The 19,012-nt window shown below is 40.0% G+C and overlaps 1 protein-coding gene across 1 annotated transcript in view; it reads right to left on the bottom strand.

Annotated features, from left to right (window-relative positions):
- Positions 1 to 18,697, bottom strand: part of SKAP1 (src kinase associated phosphoprotein 1) — a 368,343-nt gene extending 349,646 nt beyond the window's left edge. Inside the window, exons 1-2 of the mRNA XM_067470003.1 lie at positions 18,592 to 18,697; positions 10,405 to 10,507 (exon numbers count right to left, since the gene is read on the bottom strand). Of these exons, the coding sequence (XP_067326104.1) occupies positions 10,405 to 10,507; positions 18,592 to 18,643 (155 nt within the window). The 5' untranslated portion in view covers positions 18,644 to 18,697. The remainder of the gene's footprint in view (positions 1 to 10,404; positions 10,508 to 18,591) is intronic.
- Positions 18,698 to 19,012: the final 315 nt, after the last annotated feature.

Here is a 19,012-nt window from a genome sequence, read left to right as displayed (position 1 = left end):
TAAAGGAAAAGATGGAAGAACTGGGATAAAAAACAACTGTAAGAAGAGATAGTCTTTTTAAAACCCACAACTATCAACCAGACATCAATGTGTGCTCCCATAAGAAGACATACTACCTTACGTTTTATTTTCTCTCTATATATATAACTTTAAAAACCAAAAGAAAAGCTAGGTTGAAACTCTTCTAAAAATGGCAAATGGTTTCTTCTGAGGCAAAGATCAGCCAGTCATAGGTAGAACCAAAGATAGGTACATCTATGAGTCACAACAGAGAGGTTACATTCAAAATTATAGGCATGAACATAAGCAGCTAGTGGTTTCACACAAAAGTACTTTTTTGAACATATATATCCCACAGGAAAAGGTTGCACAGAACAGGCAAATGGTGCAAGTTATTTCAAGAACCAGAGTACAACGGAAAGGATGAGATAGGTGCATCAAATTGAAAGGAGTACTTCTATGAGGTTCTTGTTCCCTCACTTCCTTCCTAAAAGGATACCAATACAGCCTTCAAATCAAATGCTGATTTACCTTGTTTTGAAAGCACATGTCATTAAAAATATTGAAAAATTGCTGAAAGGAGCTAGCAAGTTGATTTAACGACAAACACAAGGCTCACTGCATCTAAAAATCAGGGAATTGAAGAGATTTCTCCCCCTTAAACTTAGTCTAGGGGGAAATATTCTAAAATTCAAATACTATGTTCTGATGGTTCATTGGACACAAACTTTGTTTTATGCATAACATTATTTAAAATGTTGTATAAAATGACCTTCAGGCTGCATATATATGGTTTATATGAACATACATGAATTAGAGTTGGGTACCACCACCAAGATATCTCATTATATAGGCATATACAAATAAAATATTTCAAAATATTTAAAAAAATCCAAAATGCAAACATAGTTCTGGTTCCAAGCGTTTCAGATAAGGGACATTCAACCTGTTCTCTTCTACACCAGAATTGGCCATATCAGAATTTAAAACAGAATTAAAGACCTGTCTCATCCAGCAGGCCTACCCAGTCAACTCTAAAATATGAGTTCAGAATTTGCAGTCTATTATTATTATTATTATTATTATTATTATTATTATCTTTATTTATACCCCGCAAAATCTCCCGAAGGATTCGATGTGGCTTACAAAGGCCAAGGCCGCCAACAAACAACAACATAATACACAGTAAACTCATAAGCAAATAATAAAACATCAAGCAAAACAATAAAACAGTAAAACTGTTGCCACTATATGTTGATTTTTGTACCCTGTGTATGTAATATGTTTTTATAATGGTGCGTTTTTAATCTATATATTTTATTTTTACATGTTTGGACTTTGATGTACCCTGGCTTGAGCTGTTAGGAGAGGCAGGTAACAAATATTTTTTAATTAATTATTATTTTATTTATTTACAATATTTATATTCCGCCCTTCTCACCCCGCAGGGGACTCAGGGCGGATTACAATGTATATATACATGGCAAACATTCAATGCCATAGACACACAACATATACAGACAGATACTGCTATTAGTAGTAGTAGTAGTAGTAGTAGTATAAAGGCTGCTCTCAACACCTTTCAAAAAAGTGTGTGTATGAAATCAGGTACGCCCCAGTGGCACGATGGATTAAACCCTTGTGCTGGCAGATTGGCAGTTCGAATCCAGAGAGTGGGGTAAGCTCCTGTCTGACGGGCTCTAGCTTCTCATGCAGGGGCATGAGAGAAGCCTCCTACAGGATGGTAAAAAATCAATCATCCGAGCATTCCCTGGGCAATGTCCTTGCAGACGGCCAATTCTCTCACACCAGAATTGCCTTGCAGTCTCTCAAGTCGCTTCTGACACAAAAAAAATTGGAGAAGTGTATTTGATCTCTACATATTTATTTACTTACTTTATTTATATACCGCTTTTCTCAGCCCTCAGGCGACTCAAAGCAGTGAACAACATCAATACAAAACATCACAAGAAAAGTATAGGGCAATTAAAAACAATTGTAACATAAATCATTAAACATCCGTATAACAATCATTAGCGCCTCAACAGTAAAATCAGAATCCAGTCTCATCATCCATTATTCCGTATTCCTATGTCCAATTACACTGTTTAATCAAATGCTTGTTCGAACCGCCAGGTCTTCACTTTCCGCCGAAATGCCAGCAAGGAGGGGGCCGATCTGATATCTGCAGGCAGGGCGTTCCACAGCCAAGGGGCCACCACTGAGAAGGCCCTGTCTCTCGTCCCCGCCAAGCGCGCCTATGATGCAGGCAGGACAGATATATCTTCACTAAAGCATGACATGTCAGTGATGGGAATGTGCAACCATGGACATTATTGAATGAGAGTTGGCGTGCATGTTACCAGCTGTTTAGCAGTGGCTGTTTATCACACAATGTTGTGGCATAGTAGTGGTATGTCAAGTTTTACCCCATTGTGTTCCCATCTTCATGGAGAATAGGATTGCTATGCATAACCATTGTTTTAGACCATCGTACAATAATCTATTACATCTGCACAAGAAATTGCATGCATACAGCGGCAATTGGCATAAATATTTTAATTAATAAATAGAGCTAGCCACAGGTACATAAGTTCTCTGGCATGTTCCCTTTCTACTTCATTGCCTATTATTCTCAGATCTTGTCACATTTCTTCTCCTCTTTCTGTGGTCTTTAGCCAACTAATTGTATTCTTCTCTATCAGATACCTAATCTCCTTAATAAATACCTCCTCATCACTTAAGAGAGTCTTTGAATCTGATGCCAAACAACTAGCGTCCACACAAAGCCAATAAAGGAAGGGAAATGCCCTCATCTTCACACACTGGAATGAGACAGAGATGTGATGAAAAACATGGCAGCTCCACACTGATCTAGCGCACCCCACAGCATTTCTTCTTCCAGATTAACAACTCCTTCACCTTATAGTCAGAGTAGGCAACTGAGGGGTGATGACATGATTATAAAGAAAGCAAATACGTGGCAGTGCTGTCTGTGTACATCCCTCATTAAGAGCATCTTAACCCAAACAAAACCTGAACAAATCAGGCTAAACATTTGCCAAGATGAGATCTCTGCACATGGAAATCAACACTCTGTCTAATTAAAGGAAATCTAACAGGGCTAGGCTGGATGGGCATTAACACATGCAGCTTAGCTACCTGCCTGACCAAGAGGTCACACTCTTAAATACCACTTTTATCTTGATATCACAAGCCATCCGACTTAATGAGCTTCTTATTGCTAGGGAATTATATACTCCATAGTTAAGCTAATGAGCTAAAGATTATTCTGAAATTTCTCTTTCCAATTTAGGCTCATCTCTGATTATCCTAACATCATTTGAAAGCTAAAATTATCCTGTGTGCAGATGAGAAAGGAAAGATGAGGAAGAGAATGAGCTACGAAAGTATTGTTCTGGATGAAAATGGAATGAAAACAACTAGTTACAGTAGAAGGGACAGTACTTTTTCCCCCTGCAGAAATCAAAGAAATTGGAAATTTAGTACCAGGCAAAGAAGTTCAGAACTGGAAATGCTCAGTTGTTTCTTTTATAATAGAAATGTCGCAGTGATAGGGATTTTTTTCATGTCAGGAACAGCTTGAGAAACTGCAAGTCGCTTCTGGTGTAAGAGGATTGGCCGTTTGCAAGGATGTTGCCCAGGGGACGCCCAGATGATTGATGTTTTACATTCCTTGTGGGAGGATTCTCTCATGTCCTCACATGGGGAGCTAGAGCTGGCAAGAGGGCACTCTCACCGGATTCGAACTACTGACCTGTAGGTCAGCAATCCTGCCAGCGCAAGGGTTTAATCCATTGCACCACCGAAGGCTCCAGTGATAGGGCTGAAAATACAAAAATGGGTTGTTGTAGGTTTTTTCAGGCTATATGGCCATGATCTAGAGGCATTCTCTCCTGACGTTTCGCCTGCATCTATGGCAAGCATCCTCACTACCTCTGAGGATGCTTGCCATAGATGCAGGGGAAACGTCAGGAAAGAATGCCTCTAGACCATGGCCATATAGCCTGAAAAAAACCTACAACAACCCAGTGATTCCGGCCATGAAAACCTTCGACAATACAATACAAAAATGCTTCTGGAAAATCATGGAAGTCCAAGTATCAATCAACCTTACCTTTCAGACACATCACTTTTCACATGAAGAAACTGATAACAGAGGGCCCTTCCACACAGCCCTATATCCCAGAATATAGAGGCAGAAAATCCCACATTATCTGAGTGTGGGCTCAGGTCCCTTCCACACAGCTGAATACATTCCCACATTGTCTGCATTGAACTGGGATACAGGGCAGTGTGGACTCAGATAACCCAGTTCTAAGCAGATATTGTGGGATTATCTACCTTGATATTCTGGGGGATAAGGCTGTGTGGAAGGGCCCAGAGTGGAACAGGACTTGATATTTCTCTACTCAGAGAAGAAAACAGGGAGATGAATGAATTAATAAGTCTAATGAGTCTTCATTCAGTGCTCCTTTTCCAAATAATTTTTATGTTGTTAATGTGTTTGGGTCCTGAATCCAGACTCTTTTGTGGAGCAGTCCTCCTTGTTTGCTCACCTCCAACTCTCTGAAATCCAGTACAGTGGCAATTTTTCTGCGACACCCAACACTGCTCGAACAACCGTTGTGCTTCTTATTGCTGCACAATAATAGTCAAAGCCAGAAAAGGAACTGTGTTGTCATGGCAATGGAGGCATTTTTTAGTCCTGCTTCAATAGGAAATCATGAGAAACATGGATTCTCTGCAGATGGCACCGGAAATTAGAACAGGTAAAGCCTTCCTACAATTATTTCAAAGCACATACAACCAGTCTGATAATGCATGATAGTGGAGATAGAGAGAAACAGTGGGATGGAGAAATCAACCTTCTCTGTTCTGAAGCCAGAAGTAGCAATGATGATCATGGAGGACATTACAGTCACTGCGGAAAGTGGACATGAAAGAAAAAGGCCCCCAACACTTCACTCCCTTCTTTATATAAGAAATAGAATAATACCAGTTCAGAATGTAAAAAGGGGTGGGTAGCAGCCCCTAAAATCACTCCATTCCTACATCCAGACAGCTCCCCCAATCATCTGCATTCAGTGTCTCCATCTTTCAATTATTTGCAGCAACCCAGGCTGTTAATTACACAGTCCCAAGTTGCTAAGTAAGAAAACTGGTGCTTAATTAGCCAGTAGGAAAGATTGATTTGGATACAGTGCAGGCATCACACAATGTTCCTCTGCAGGAGATAGCCAGCTGTGACCTTATGAAGGATAAAAACACTCTGCCCACTTGAGTGAATTCAAAGATAGGGGTCTAAAAACTCCAACTAGGATGTAGCAACAATGAAATGTTATGCTGTCAGAGAGTGAGCTACCAAAAAGAGAGGGTTACATACATACAATTTACATTATTTTTGTCATAGACAGATGTTAAATTTTGGGAACCTAACTTGGAACTGTAATTCCACTTTGCAATCTCTACTGGGCTCAAACACCACTTCTGAACACTCTTTAAATCCAAACATACATACACTGCAAGGACAGCAGAAGAAAAATATCCTGCTATGTTAGTGGCCAGGGCACAAGAATGGGATGCATAAGAAACCATGTGGGGTACAGAATACAAGCATCACCTCATGGTTCAACGCAGCCTATTGTCTCCCCCAGTGGTGAGATTTTCTGTAATGTTTAATTTTTGAAATGAGAGAAATCAATGCTCCAGGAAGTTTCCATTATCACATTCCTACATTTCTTTCACAAATGCCTATTTATTTATTTATTTATTTATTTGGAGCATTTCCATCCCGTCCTTCTCACCACTGAAGAGGGACTCAGGACGGCTACCAGCAGGCACCATTCAGTGTCAAACAATAAATAACATAGCACAAAAAGACTTCGCAAACATTAAAAACCATTAAAATATGTATTAAAAACAGTTCGCCATTTCAAGTCATCTTCCAAATCAATCCATTGCCAAATCAGCATGGAGTCCTCATTGTTAAGAAGTATTCTGACCCAAAGGCTCATTCCAATTCATTTGCGCTCCACCAGGATGGAGACAATTCAGTACATAGTTAGTTCTTATATTTTCAGGTCTGTAGGCTTATGCTTTGTCTGCCTTTTTTGGCCCTCAGCATTCATAGGGGTAGTCCAGGTGATACCTAAAATAAATCACCTCATTATCCAGGGACTCATTTGTCTGCAGAGTCCTTCTTTTTCAAAACATCATACAGATACTATGACCAGCATCAAGCCAGATTTCTATACCCACCACACTCTGCTATATGAGAAAGAAATCTTAAAACTGTAACACACAATGTTGTGATCCTCTGGTTAAGCTAAAATAACATGAACCCTGGAATGGGTGGCAGGGGATTTTAGGGGAGGCAGAATTCCACCAGAAATGATCTGGCAAACATGAACTACCAAGACATCTATGCAGTTGAGCCTTCTCAGACATTATCAATCAGAATTATATTAATTATATTAAATGATCAATTGCTAAGAAATATTAATGCAGCTATTATTATTGAGCCCTCTGAGGAGTAAAAATTGCTATAATCTATCCTATCCTCATCTATCCTTACTTGGGAATAAGCTACACTGAACACATAAAGGGTATTTTTAAGTACACATGGAGTTTTTAAGAGTTTTCATATTTAATGATGTTTCAATGATAATGGATGAGAAAGGTAATTTGCCTGCCCTGCCTCCCCAAGTACTCATAAGTAGGCAAAATCAGTAACAATCCATCCTACCAGTGTTGACCCACAGAGAGAGAGAGAGAGAGAGAGAGCTCTGGGATCCCTATAATAAAAGTACTAAATTATTATAGAGATAATTAATCTACATAGTGGATTTTAACATACATGCTATGTGCAAGGCTAGTCTTGAGCATCTGTTAGAAGTTCTGGAATGAAACATATAGTGATCGAAACCTATCCCTACATATCCTTTGTATTTCTTGGATTTTGGTGAGTGGATTAATCTGAGGTAGTTTCATCTTCCAGTCCATGTCAGGCAAATACAGTGGATTCCAACCTGTGGTCCGTGGACCACCAGTGGTCCGCAAGAATGAAAATATGGTCTGTGGCCTCACCATTACAACACCGTTGCCTTGAAACCATGCGGCAACGAGAGCGACTGGTCTTGCGAAATCCTCTTGTAGTGCCGAGGATGTCAGGAGGGGAGAGGTTAACTACCCACAAAAGATTACTACCATACCAGCTCTAGTTTATTAAATATGGTTTTCTGTGGGTGAGCAGATGGCGACTACTGGATGGCATATGTTCTGTATCGGAAACTAGAGCTGATGTGATCTATCCTGTGCAATTTTCTGAATCAGCACCCTAAATAACCAAACTAAATCTAAAGTTGACCAAAAACTGGTTTGTAACCCTTTTAGTACTAATATTGGAGAGTGGTCCCTGGTTAAAGTGGTCCCTGGTCAAAAAAAGGTTGGGAACCACTGGTCAAATGGGACAACATAACCACTTCCTAAAACACACTTTTTCCTCTGTTTTCTATAGATATTTATATCTAAGGATAACTTCACCACTAAATTTCCTACTATCTCACTACATTATGTTATATCCGCAAAGTTAACAACAAGCAGATACATTATTTTATTCACAAGCCTGCATCTTAGAATCAGTTTGCTGGCTTCGATTCCATTATCACACCACTTAAACATAAAATGTGCTGTTGAAAGCAGAATTCAGCATCCTAAGAATTTGTGTTCGAATACCAAAATTGTGATCTTTATGGCCACAAAGAGATGCTTCAAAATATGTGGACCAAATGACAGTTCATAGCTATGGGTATGTTCATGCCAACAGATGCTCCACTATATTTTGCAATGTTTCCAAAGGCCTACGGCTAGAACACAATAAAATATTATGGAAACATTGAGAAAGCAGCATGGGCCCAAACAGATTTTTTAATCAGCATTGGATTATTTGGGAGGCCCAAATAATCTTTGCACTTCCCTATGACAAACAAATAAACAATGAATATTTACAACTAATCATCTGAACAGTTAATTGGTGACAATTTTCTAAAACCAAACACATTAAACAACGAAAAGCTGGAATATGAAGCCAATTCCAGTTAAAATGTGCACATATCCATATGTAAAACTGATAATGGTGTGTAATGCACAAAAGAAGAAATAAGAAACTGATCCCAAAAGAGAGTGAGAGCACACACTGCATAAGTCGGTTGATTTATCAAGCAGTAAATTACACTTCTAAAAGGAAATACTCTCTAGTTCCACCTTATATGAAATATAACCAATACTACCCTATACAAGCAGAACCAATGATGCAGAATATAAGCAAACTTCCTTAATATGTACAGTTTATATAACCCATACAATTTATCATTCCTTGGTGCAAAATTCCGATTTGTTGTTGAGGCTGAAATAGAAACCACAGAGAGCGCACTCTGCAGCATGGTTTCAAGTGTCCTTGACTGTCCAGAAGGGCCTTAATTACAATCCAGGCTTTTAAAATCCTGCTCTCCACTTCCTAACCAAGCATTCTGTTTTTGTAACCTATACCACATTGCCTTCAAAATGTGCCCACAACTGTATCTAATGGGCTTGAAAAGGCCATGGTGGTGCCAGCTAAATTAATAGCAAAAGCTCTTTGGATTCCTCAAGAAATCCTGTTCCTTCTCTGTAATGAATGCCGTTTATTTCAAAGCATTTGTCCTTACTTAGAACACCATCAAATATGCAATAGACCAGAGAACTGCTCATCTATCAAAGAATTAAAAACATTCTAAAAGCAATCTACCATGACAAATGTTTAGTCGCAAAGTTCAGATGGGGCAATGTAGTCCTGGGTGTTCTTTTCTATCAGTGATATAAAACAGTGCTATTAAATGTAGTGGTCCATGGGCCAGTAGTGGTCCATGAGCCAGTGGGCACAAATACAATGCATGTGCTTAGCATATTGGAGGAAAACATTACTAGTCCTCCATAATGCCCTAAAAAGCATTGAGATAAAGACACCATGCAATAGGTGCTTGTAACTCTATGTCCAACTAATACATTCCCAGGAATGATAGTCTAGTGATGCTGGAATCTGGCTGATGGAATAACATATAACAAGCATCCTCTACTTCCTGTTTGATTTTCGGATCTCTACAAGAAATGGTGGAAAATGCCTGTTTCCACATGATACCCTATGTTTGAAAAAAAAAACAACCCTTTATACCAGAGGAGCCACCAGTGGTGCAGCAGGTTAAACTGCTGAGCTGCTGAACTTGGTGACTGAAAGGTCAGAGGTTCGAATACGGGGAGCGGGGCAAGCTCTTACTGTTAGCCCCAGCTTCTACCAACCTAGCAGTTCAAAAACATGCAAATGTGAGTAGATCAATAGGCACCGCTCTAGTTGGAAGATAACGGCACTCCGTGCAGTCATGCCGGACACATGGTATTGGATGTGTCTATGGACAACGCTGGCTCTTCGGCTTAGAAATGGAGATGAGCACCAACCTGCAGAGTTGGATTTGACTAGACTTAATGTCAATGGAAAACCTTTACCTATTTATAACAGAGGTAGGCATTTTGTGACTTTCCAGGTTTTTTTGTCACTCATCAGTTGGTATGCTAGGTAAGGTTGAAAGGAAGTATGATCAACAACATCTGGAAGATCACAAATTTTCAACCCTACTTTGACCAGTGGCTAAATTAGATGTGAACATGGCAGATGTGTGTATTCAAATATGAAAGCACTGCACAAATGGATGTGTGCGTGTGCATGTAATTTAAACAGTAAAGTGAATGAAAGGATGAGAAGTCTAATTGTAGATTTTTCCAAAAGGGACCAAATCCAAGAATTTGAAAAGTTAGTCATAGGTGGCTGCACATTCTTGGCTAGTAGTAGAATATTATGGACAGATCACAACTATCAAAATGTATCAAAACACTTTGGTACAGGGTTTGGAAAATTGCCCCTTATAGCATATACTCAGCATGTTATTCCCCAAAACTGTAAAGTTTGATCAAATTCATTGGGTATTCTTTGGGGGAAAAGTGTCACATTTTTTTCCTTTCTCAGGAGGTATTCTTTCAAGCATGCTTCAGTACTAAAGTTCAGCAGAGTAGAAAATCATGCAGAGGGACAGATTGCAGGGAAATGAATCTGTACCACTGATGCTCATCCCAGTAAACCTTCACCTTATGTTTCGGGGAGATCTATATGTATACTATCATCATGTAAGTTTGGCTTCCAAGTGATTTGGAAAACAGAGAAGAACACTGGTTTCCATTTTCTGTTGAAGTGTTCTTTTCAGTAAAGAAGCTGGAAAACTGCTAAGACATAGTCTCCTTCTGGAAATTGTTCCTCATGTTGTGGTGACCCCCAGTATGAGCTAATGTACAAACCTCTCTTTAAGCTCTTGAATATTTGACAAGATTTCATCCTTTTCTACCCTAGCTCTAGCGCTAAGGTTCTCAGTCTGCAGCCTCTCCAAGTAATCTTCAACATCTGTTTAGGGGAGAAGTTACAAAACAGGAAGGGAGTAGAATTAATGTATGTATGTATGTATAAATAAACAAATAAATACAAAAACAACAGGCAACATATCAATTCAACAATAAAGAACACAGACACAACAACCTAGATCAGTGGTTCTCAACCTTCCTAATGCCACAACCCCTTAATACAATTCCTCATGTTGTGGTGACCCCCAACCATAAAATTATTTTAGTTGCTGCTTCATAGCTGTAATTTTGCTGCATCATAATGTAAATATCGTAATGAAAATATCTGATATGCAGGGTGTATTTTCATTCACTGGACCAAATTTGGCACAAATACCCAATACACCCAAATTTGAATACTAGTGAGATTGGGAGGGATTGATTTTGTCATTTGGGAGTTGTAGTTGCTGGGATTTATAGTTCACCTACAATCAAAGAGCATTCTGAACCCCACTAATGATGGAACTTGGCACACAGAACTCCCACGACCGACAGAAAATACTGAGAGGGTTTTGGTGGGCATTGACCTTGAGTTTTGGAATTGTAATTCACCTACATCCAGAGAGCACGGTTGGCTCAAACAGTGATGGATCAGGGCCAAACTTCGCATGAATATTCAATATGTCCAAATGTGAAAACTGATGGGGTTTGGGGAAAATAGACTTTGACATTTGGGAGTTGCAGTTGCTGGAATTTATAGTTCACCTACAATCAAAGAGCATTCTGAGAATTGGGCCAAACTTCTCACATAGAACCCCCATGACCAACAGAAAATACTGTGTTTTCTGATGGTCTTTGGTGACCTCTCTGACACCCCCTTACGACCCCCTCAGTGGTCTCCCACTCCCAGGCTGAAAAACGATGACCTAGATTATGCAGTTAGAAGGGAGAGATACTTCAATGAACACATTTCCAGAATATATTCACAGCATTAAAACTTTTATCAAATGTTAATTGCATTCATGGTCTCCCCCAATTAGATGGCCATTTTCCCCCGAAAGGGAGGAAGACAGACAAATATTATCCATAAATCCAACTGGCTAGTCCCAGGTAGTCTAGGCCCAATAAATCAATAGGAACCAGATAAATCTGTGTAAATTCCATTAATTCAGTGGGTTTACTCTATTTAGAGGTAACACAGTTGGATTTGGTCCAGTTGTGCGGAGATGATTTTTCGTAATTTATATAGGCCACAATATTAATTTTTTCTTGTTTTACTATGCCACCAAAAAGAGCCAATGTGATATAGTGGTTTGAGCATTAGACGACTCCAGAGACTGGTTTGAATCGTTGTTCAGCCACGGAAGGTCATTAGGTGTACTTGGGCAAGTCATACTCTCTCAGGGTCACAAGAAGGCAAAAGCAACCCCTCCCCTCCTGAACAAAGTCTTCGTAGAAAAACCTTGTGACAGGCTAACCACAGGGTTTCGATAAATCTGAAATGACTTGGGGTGCATCTACAGCAGGCCTGGGCAAACTTCGGCACTCCAGGTGTTTTGGACCTCAACTCCCACAATTCCTGTTAAGAATTGTGGAAGTTGAAGTCCAAAACATCTGAAGGGCCAAAGTTTGTCCATGTTTGATCTACACTGTAGCTTTCATGCAATTTGTCATCTTTTTACCTGCCATGGCACAATGTTGTAGAATCCTAGGAATTGTAGTTTGCCGAAGCACCAGTCTTTCCTTGACAGAAAAGACCTTGTAAAACTACAACATCCATGTTCCCATCGCATTATGCCATGGTCGTTAAATTGCTCCCAAACTGCAGCCATTCTACAGAGTAGATGGATCCTTGGAGGCACACAACAATGAATACAGAAAATAATAAACCTGTACTTAAAAGCTATTTCTGTACATTAATTTTATTTTCTACATTGGAAGCTATTTCTGTACATTAATTTTATTTTCTACATATAGTCTCACAGCTTAGGGCTCCATATCATCACATGGTTTTATTATTTGGTACCACTTTGGCAAGAAGATAACAGCAGTCCATGTAGTCATGCCAGCCACGTGACCTAGGAGGCATCTACGGACAACGGCGGCTCTTTGACTTAGAAATGGAGATGAGCACCACCCCAAAGAGTCAGACTCAACTAAACTTAATGTCAAGGGAAAAGCTTTACCTTTACTATGGGTACATAAAATAGAGAGACACATTCACCGCCTATGTGCCTTGCATTTTTAAAAAATGTGCACATTTTAAAAAAATGTGTAAAGTGACTCTTACTTCAGTGCTATATGAAAACAATGAGTGGATTGTGGTATAATAAAAATGTCAATCACTTCTGCAAACTTCCAAGCCCAGCCCTCCCCTCCCATTCCCATTTCCAGAGTGTCTACCATGTTCATAGCACCAGGAAATGAGATAGAAAAGCCTGGTCATAAAGTTTCAGAGTGGATCAGGAAGAGCGGCATGTAAACCACTTAAGATTAAGTTGTGTTAGTTTTACTGCTTGTCTGTGATGTTATGAAACATAAAGAAAGAACTCAGACAAGCAATCTCAGTGCAAATACTCCACAGGGAAGAAGAATACAAAGGATAAAGAAAAAAACGGAGAAAAAATTCACAAATTACATCTTACGCTGAGCCTAATGCTTAATTTGTAAGGAGAAATGCCACTATCTGGTTAGTGAAACACTTCCGTAAGTGAGGCCCCTTCTACACTGCCATATAAAATCCAGATTATCTGCTTTAAATTGGATTATATGCCAGTGTAACCTCATATAATAAACCAGTTCAAAGCAGATAATGTGGTTTGATAATCTGGATTATATGGCAGTGTAGATGGGGCTTCATAATGCAATACTATACAGAATATCCTTTAGGGGGGCAAAAAATGTGTCTGAGATGGGGCCACCCTAACAAATTTAAAGAGACAGAGATCATAACTGCTACTTGAAAACCTATTAGAAGTAGAACTTTGAACATTATTTGTGAAAATTCACACATTTTAAAATATGGGGATTTTTATAAAATCATAGTGTGCTACTCATTACTTTGACTTATGACAACCCTATGAATGAGGGACTTCTAATTCGCCCTATCCTCAACAGCCCTGCTCAGGACTTGAAGACTCAAAACTATAGCTTACTTGACAGCCTATCCATATCTAGTATCTAATCTTCCTCTTTTCCTATTGCCTTCTACTTTACTGAGCATTATCATCTCTTCTAGTGAGAAAAGAGAGGATATCTATTTTCATGATATGGCCAAAATACAACACTCTCAATTTAATCCTCTTGGTTTTCTTAAGGAATCACTGAATTGTCTTTTTAGCATTCAGTGCCAGGTTTCAAATTAGTTTTCTTCACCGTCCAGCTTTCCCAACCATACACAGAAATAGGCAATACAATGGCATGGACAATCTTAACATTAATATTCAAAATAACATATCTAGCAGACCACTTTTTATTTTTTTATAGTTTTAAAAAAGAAAAATGGCCAAGATTCCCAACGAAAACTCCTCCAAAACACATTTTGAAATCTAACTATGTATATAATAAACGTGAACGTATGTATGGGAGCGGCAGAGTATGTTTGCGGCAGCTTTCCTATTGGCTCCCACTTCCAAAGACCACTGAGACCCCCAACAACAACGGGTCTGTACCAAACTTGCCACACAGAACCCCTATGACTAACAAAATATACTAGAGGGGTTTTGGGGAACTGAGCCACCTGGGTGGGAATTGCAGTTCATCCTGCATCCAGACAGCACTCTGAAACCCACCAATGATGGATCTGGACCAAACTTGGCACACAAACCCAACATGGTCAACTTTCAATACTGACAGGGTTTTGAGATGATCGACCTTGCATTCTTGGAATTGTAGTTCACCCACATCCAGAGAGTACTGAACCCAGTTGATGATGGATCTGGACCAAACTTGGCATACTGGCCAACATGGACAACTTTGAATTCTGGCAGGATTTTAGGGTGACTGCCCCATGATTTTCCGAATTGTAGTTCACCCACATCCTTATACATTTTCTAATGGGAGCATTCATAAAAACAAAACAAAAGCATTACAAATTACCTAATCCAAGCATCACTGTGTACCCAAGCTAGTAATAAATAAATGTTACTCATTACACACATACCCACAAAAGAACAGGACATTACAAGTCGTTATACTGTTTTATTAAAGGGGTGTTGTTATACCTCTCCATCTCCCCAAAATCCATTACAAGCAACACTGTTATTTTCAAGTTACTTGCAAGCTTAGAAGAGTACATAGCACCATTCCTCAATATGGTTCTGTTAAAATCCTTTGGCCACAATTCCCATGATTACCCAAAATTGTTTGGGCTACAATTCTCATTGTACCCCAATATTAACCCTGCTGAGTATTGACTGGTAGCAGAACCATCTGGGGAGCACACATTGGGGAAGGCTATTGTACAGGAAATATTTTCCGATGAGTACACACATTCTGTAGATCTGTTGGGATTATGGAACAGACTTCTAAGCAGCTTCCATCCTTGGCTGTTCTTATTTTATAGTCAACTCCTAATACTTTGTTTCTATTGTAAACTAACTCCCAGCACAAACACAAAATTGATAGTCTACACATGCAAAATATCAGTACAACCCAGTTTCCTGATTTCTCATCTGTCTTCTAAATGATATGATCGCTTCTGACGACACATTAGGCTGAACTGGCGGTTGACTCAAGAGCCTGTCTCTCTAGCTTGTGTAGATGGAACATACCTTTCCTATCAGAAGGCCTAGAGACTCTGCAGATTGTTAAAGACGCAGCAAGTTTGATGTAGGAGAGCGTGACATGCAATTAATCTCCATTCATAGCCTGCTCGACTTGTCAGGAAAGGAAGGCTCCTTCTTTAGAAGGGGATCCGAAGACTTCAATTAAAAACAGTCAGCTAACAAGAAAATAATCTAAGCTAAAGGAAAGGTGGCAGGTGCCGAAAATGAGTTGTTTACAAGAACTGTCAGTTTGGAACAATAAAGCACAGGGGCTCAAAAAAAGAGTGAAATGAGCTGACTGCACCACATCCTCCAATTTTTAAAGGAGGAGATGAAACCCACATATTCAACTGAGGGAGACAACCAGTTTGAAATGAAAGATCTAATCGTCCAAGGCAAAAATAATGAACAAATAGAAGTCACCATAGCTTAGTGCTGAAAAGCTGCTTTTTAGTACCTTGGCTTTCCCTTGAGACATGTCAAATGTTGGCAAAGAGTGCCTACAAGCACATGCAGTCTTTCGCCCCTTCAATAACCCACTCACAATCTTTGCATTCTAGCTACAAAAACTCACTTGAAGGCTACACTCCTGCAGTCCTTTCCCCAATGAACAGTAGGCAGACTCGAAACTACGTACAGTATTCAGCAGAGGAATCTTTTCTGGTATTGGAGATAAAAAAAAACAGCAAGATAATCCCACCTCTTAAATGCTGGTATATCTCAACTGTTGTTAACGGAGCTGATCCAGCAAATTTACCTGTCTGAACGCATCTCTCTTTACGAACCACTGCGGAAACTAAGAACTTCTGGGGAGGCCCTGCTCTTGGTCCCGCCACCATCACAGGTGCGTTTGGCGGGGATGAGAGACAGGACCTTCTCAGTGATTGCCCCCCGGCTATGGAACTCCCTTCCTGGCAATATTAGATCAGCCCCCTCCCTCCTGTCCTTCAGAGGGATGGTGAAGACCTGGTTGTGGGACCAAGCCTTTGGGGCAGTGCAATGAGGTGTTCTGAGATGATTTTTAAGCAACTTTTAATTTGAAAATAAGTGATTTTAATGTTTTTATATATTTATGGTTTTATGTCCCGGCAGTGAATGTTTGCCGGATATATGTTGTGCTCCGCCCTGAGTCCCCTGCAGGGTGAGAAGGACGGAATATAAATCTATATAAATAAAAATGTAATGTTCGTTTGTGGGATTAACATAACTCAAAAACCACTGGACGAATTGACACCAAATTTGGATACAATACACCTCTCAGGCCAATGAGTGTCCATCACCCCTAAAAACGCACGCAAAAAAAAAAACCCAGCAGAGGAAAGTGACTAAAATGATCAAGGGTCTGGAGGAGCAACTTAAAGAGCTGGGTATATTTAGCCTACAGAAAAGAAGGCTGAGAGGAGACATGATGGCCATTGTATAAATATGTGAGGAGAAGTCATAGGGAGGAGGGAGCAAGCATGTTTTCTGCTGCCCTGGAGACTAGGACAAAGAACAATGGCTTCAAAATACAGGAAAGGAGATTCCACCTGAACTTCCTAACTGTGAGAGCTGTTCAGCTGTGGAACTCTCTGCCTCAGAGTGTTGTGGAGGCTCCTTCTTTGGAGGCTTTTAAACAGAGGCTGGATGGCCATCTGTTGGGGGTGCTTTGAATGCAATTTTCCTGCTTCTTGGCAGGGAGTTGGACTGATGGCACATGAGGTCTCTTCCAACTCTATGATTCTATGAAGTCATAGGGAGGAGGGAGCAGGCTTGTTTTCAGCTGCCCTGGAGACTAGGACGTGGAACAATGGCTTCAACTACAGGAAAGGAGATTCCACCTGAACTTCCTAACTGTGGAACTCTCTGCTCCAGAGTGTTGTGGAGGCTCCTTCTTTGGAGGCTTTTAAACAGGCTGGATGGCCATCTGTTGGGGGTGTTTGAATGCAATTTTCCTGTTTCTTGGTAGGGAGTTGGATAGGATGCTCCACAAAGTTTCTTCCAACTCTATGATTCAATGACTTGGTAGCTTTTCATAGCATTTATCATAGGTTTGCATTTTATCTCCCATGGCGTTTAATATTTCTCTGAACCTATTTGGTGATGTCATAAGGGGTTCGTGATGGAATGTTAACAGAGTGCTGAAAATATCTGGATCTATTTTGTCTTGCCACTGGAATCAGCTGAGGCTATCCAGGTGTTTAATTAGTGCTGGATGCTGTAAGAGTCTGAATAAGAGCAAATAAATATGAGACTGAAACCCATCAAGCCAGGAGTCCAGTCTTGGAGAACCTTCATATAGGACACTCTACTTGAAGTGTTGTCCAGTCTAGTGCTACACAAAATGATCTGTGGAGCAGTGTGCCAGCTTGAGAGCCACTGGTGGAAACAATTATTACCAATGGTTCTGGTCCCTGGCACATTGGGGAATAGAACTGCTAGTTCCCCACGTCAGGAAGCTAAGCTCTGTGAAGCACATAGACAATAATTTGAACATGTTACATAAAATTGTAGTTTAAGATGGAATTCATCACGTTGACTAAATTATTATTATAACATTCATTTTTTCCAATGTAAATATCTTTACCTAGCTTTCAAATAACCACTATAGCTACTATTAACTGTTAAAGGGTGTATACATTTTTGAGACACTCTGTATGTGTGTATAAACAAAAAAAAAATGGGCTGGAGTTACACTTTAAAAATGTATCTGTTCTGATTTGCATACAAATTCAACTTAAGAACAAACTGACAAATTCGGGGACTGCATGTATGTATGATATATATACAGAGAGAGAGACAGGTTGGTAAAGGTTTTCCCTTGACATTAAGTCCAGTCGTGTCCGACTCTGGGGGTTACTGCTTATCTTCATTTCTAAGCTGAAGAGCCGATGTTGTCCGCAGACACCTCCAAGATCATGTGGCCAGCATGACTGCATGGAGCACCGTTATCTTCCTGCCTATTGGTCTACTCACATTTGCATGTTTTCAATCTGCTAGGTTGGCAGAAGCTGGGGCTAACAGTGGGAGCTCACACCACCCCCTACATTTGAACCTGCAACCTTTTGATCTGCAAGTTCAGCACCTCAGTGGTTTAACCCACTGTGCCACCAGGGGATCCATGTGTGCACACACATACATATGCACATATGAAGCAGCAATATGTAGAATTCCTACTGTGAGCAAGGTATTGGCCCTGCACCCATTAGCATCAACAGCTTCCAAAAGGAATTCTGGGTATTATGAAAACCAAAGAACCCAATAAATGGAAACAAAAATTAACAAAATGAATGAAAACTACTCATGAAAGCAAAAGAGCAAGCAGGGCTGGGGGGTAAGCATGAATGGGCTCTAAACTGTACAGCATAAGCCTAATTATTATTCAAAGGAACATTTCAGTTACCTCCAAAGAGCTCCTGAACATCTTCTGGAAGGGTACCTCCGGCAGCTTGCATGTGGGAACTTAAAAACAAGCCCAAAACCCTGCTGTGGCTGTTTGTTTCTGTCACTGTTAGCAAACTCTAAAGAAGAAAGGAAACTTCAGAGGTACAACCAACTAAGAAAACATATGGGGAGGAGCCATTCATTTTGAAAGCTCCTCCTTTGCAGCTGCAACAACTTCCAGCACAAAAAGGAAGCCTGAATGAGTTTGTGGCATTCAAGCTTACCTCTTGATTTGAAAGCATGAAGGCCCTTCCACACAGCCATATAACCCAGAATATCAAGGTGGAAAATTCTACTATATCTGCTTTGAACTGGGTTATTTGACTCCACACTGCCCTATATTCCAGTTCAAAGCAGAAAATGTGGGATTTTTTTCAGCG

Source organism: Anolis sagrei, chromosome 6 (assembly GCF_037176765.1).
Source record: "Anolis sagrei isolate rAnoSag1 chromosome 6, rAnoSag1.mat, whole genome shotgun sequence".
NCBI lineage: Eukaryota > Metazoa > Chordata > Lepidosauria > Squamata > Dactyloidae > Anolis > Anolis sagrei.
Note: the sequence above shows the minus strand (reverse complement) of the source record. Positions and strands in the feature narration are given on the sequence as shown.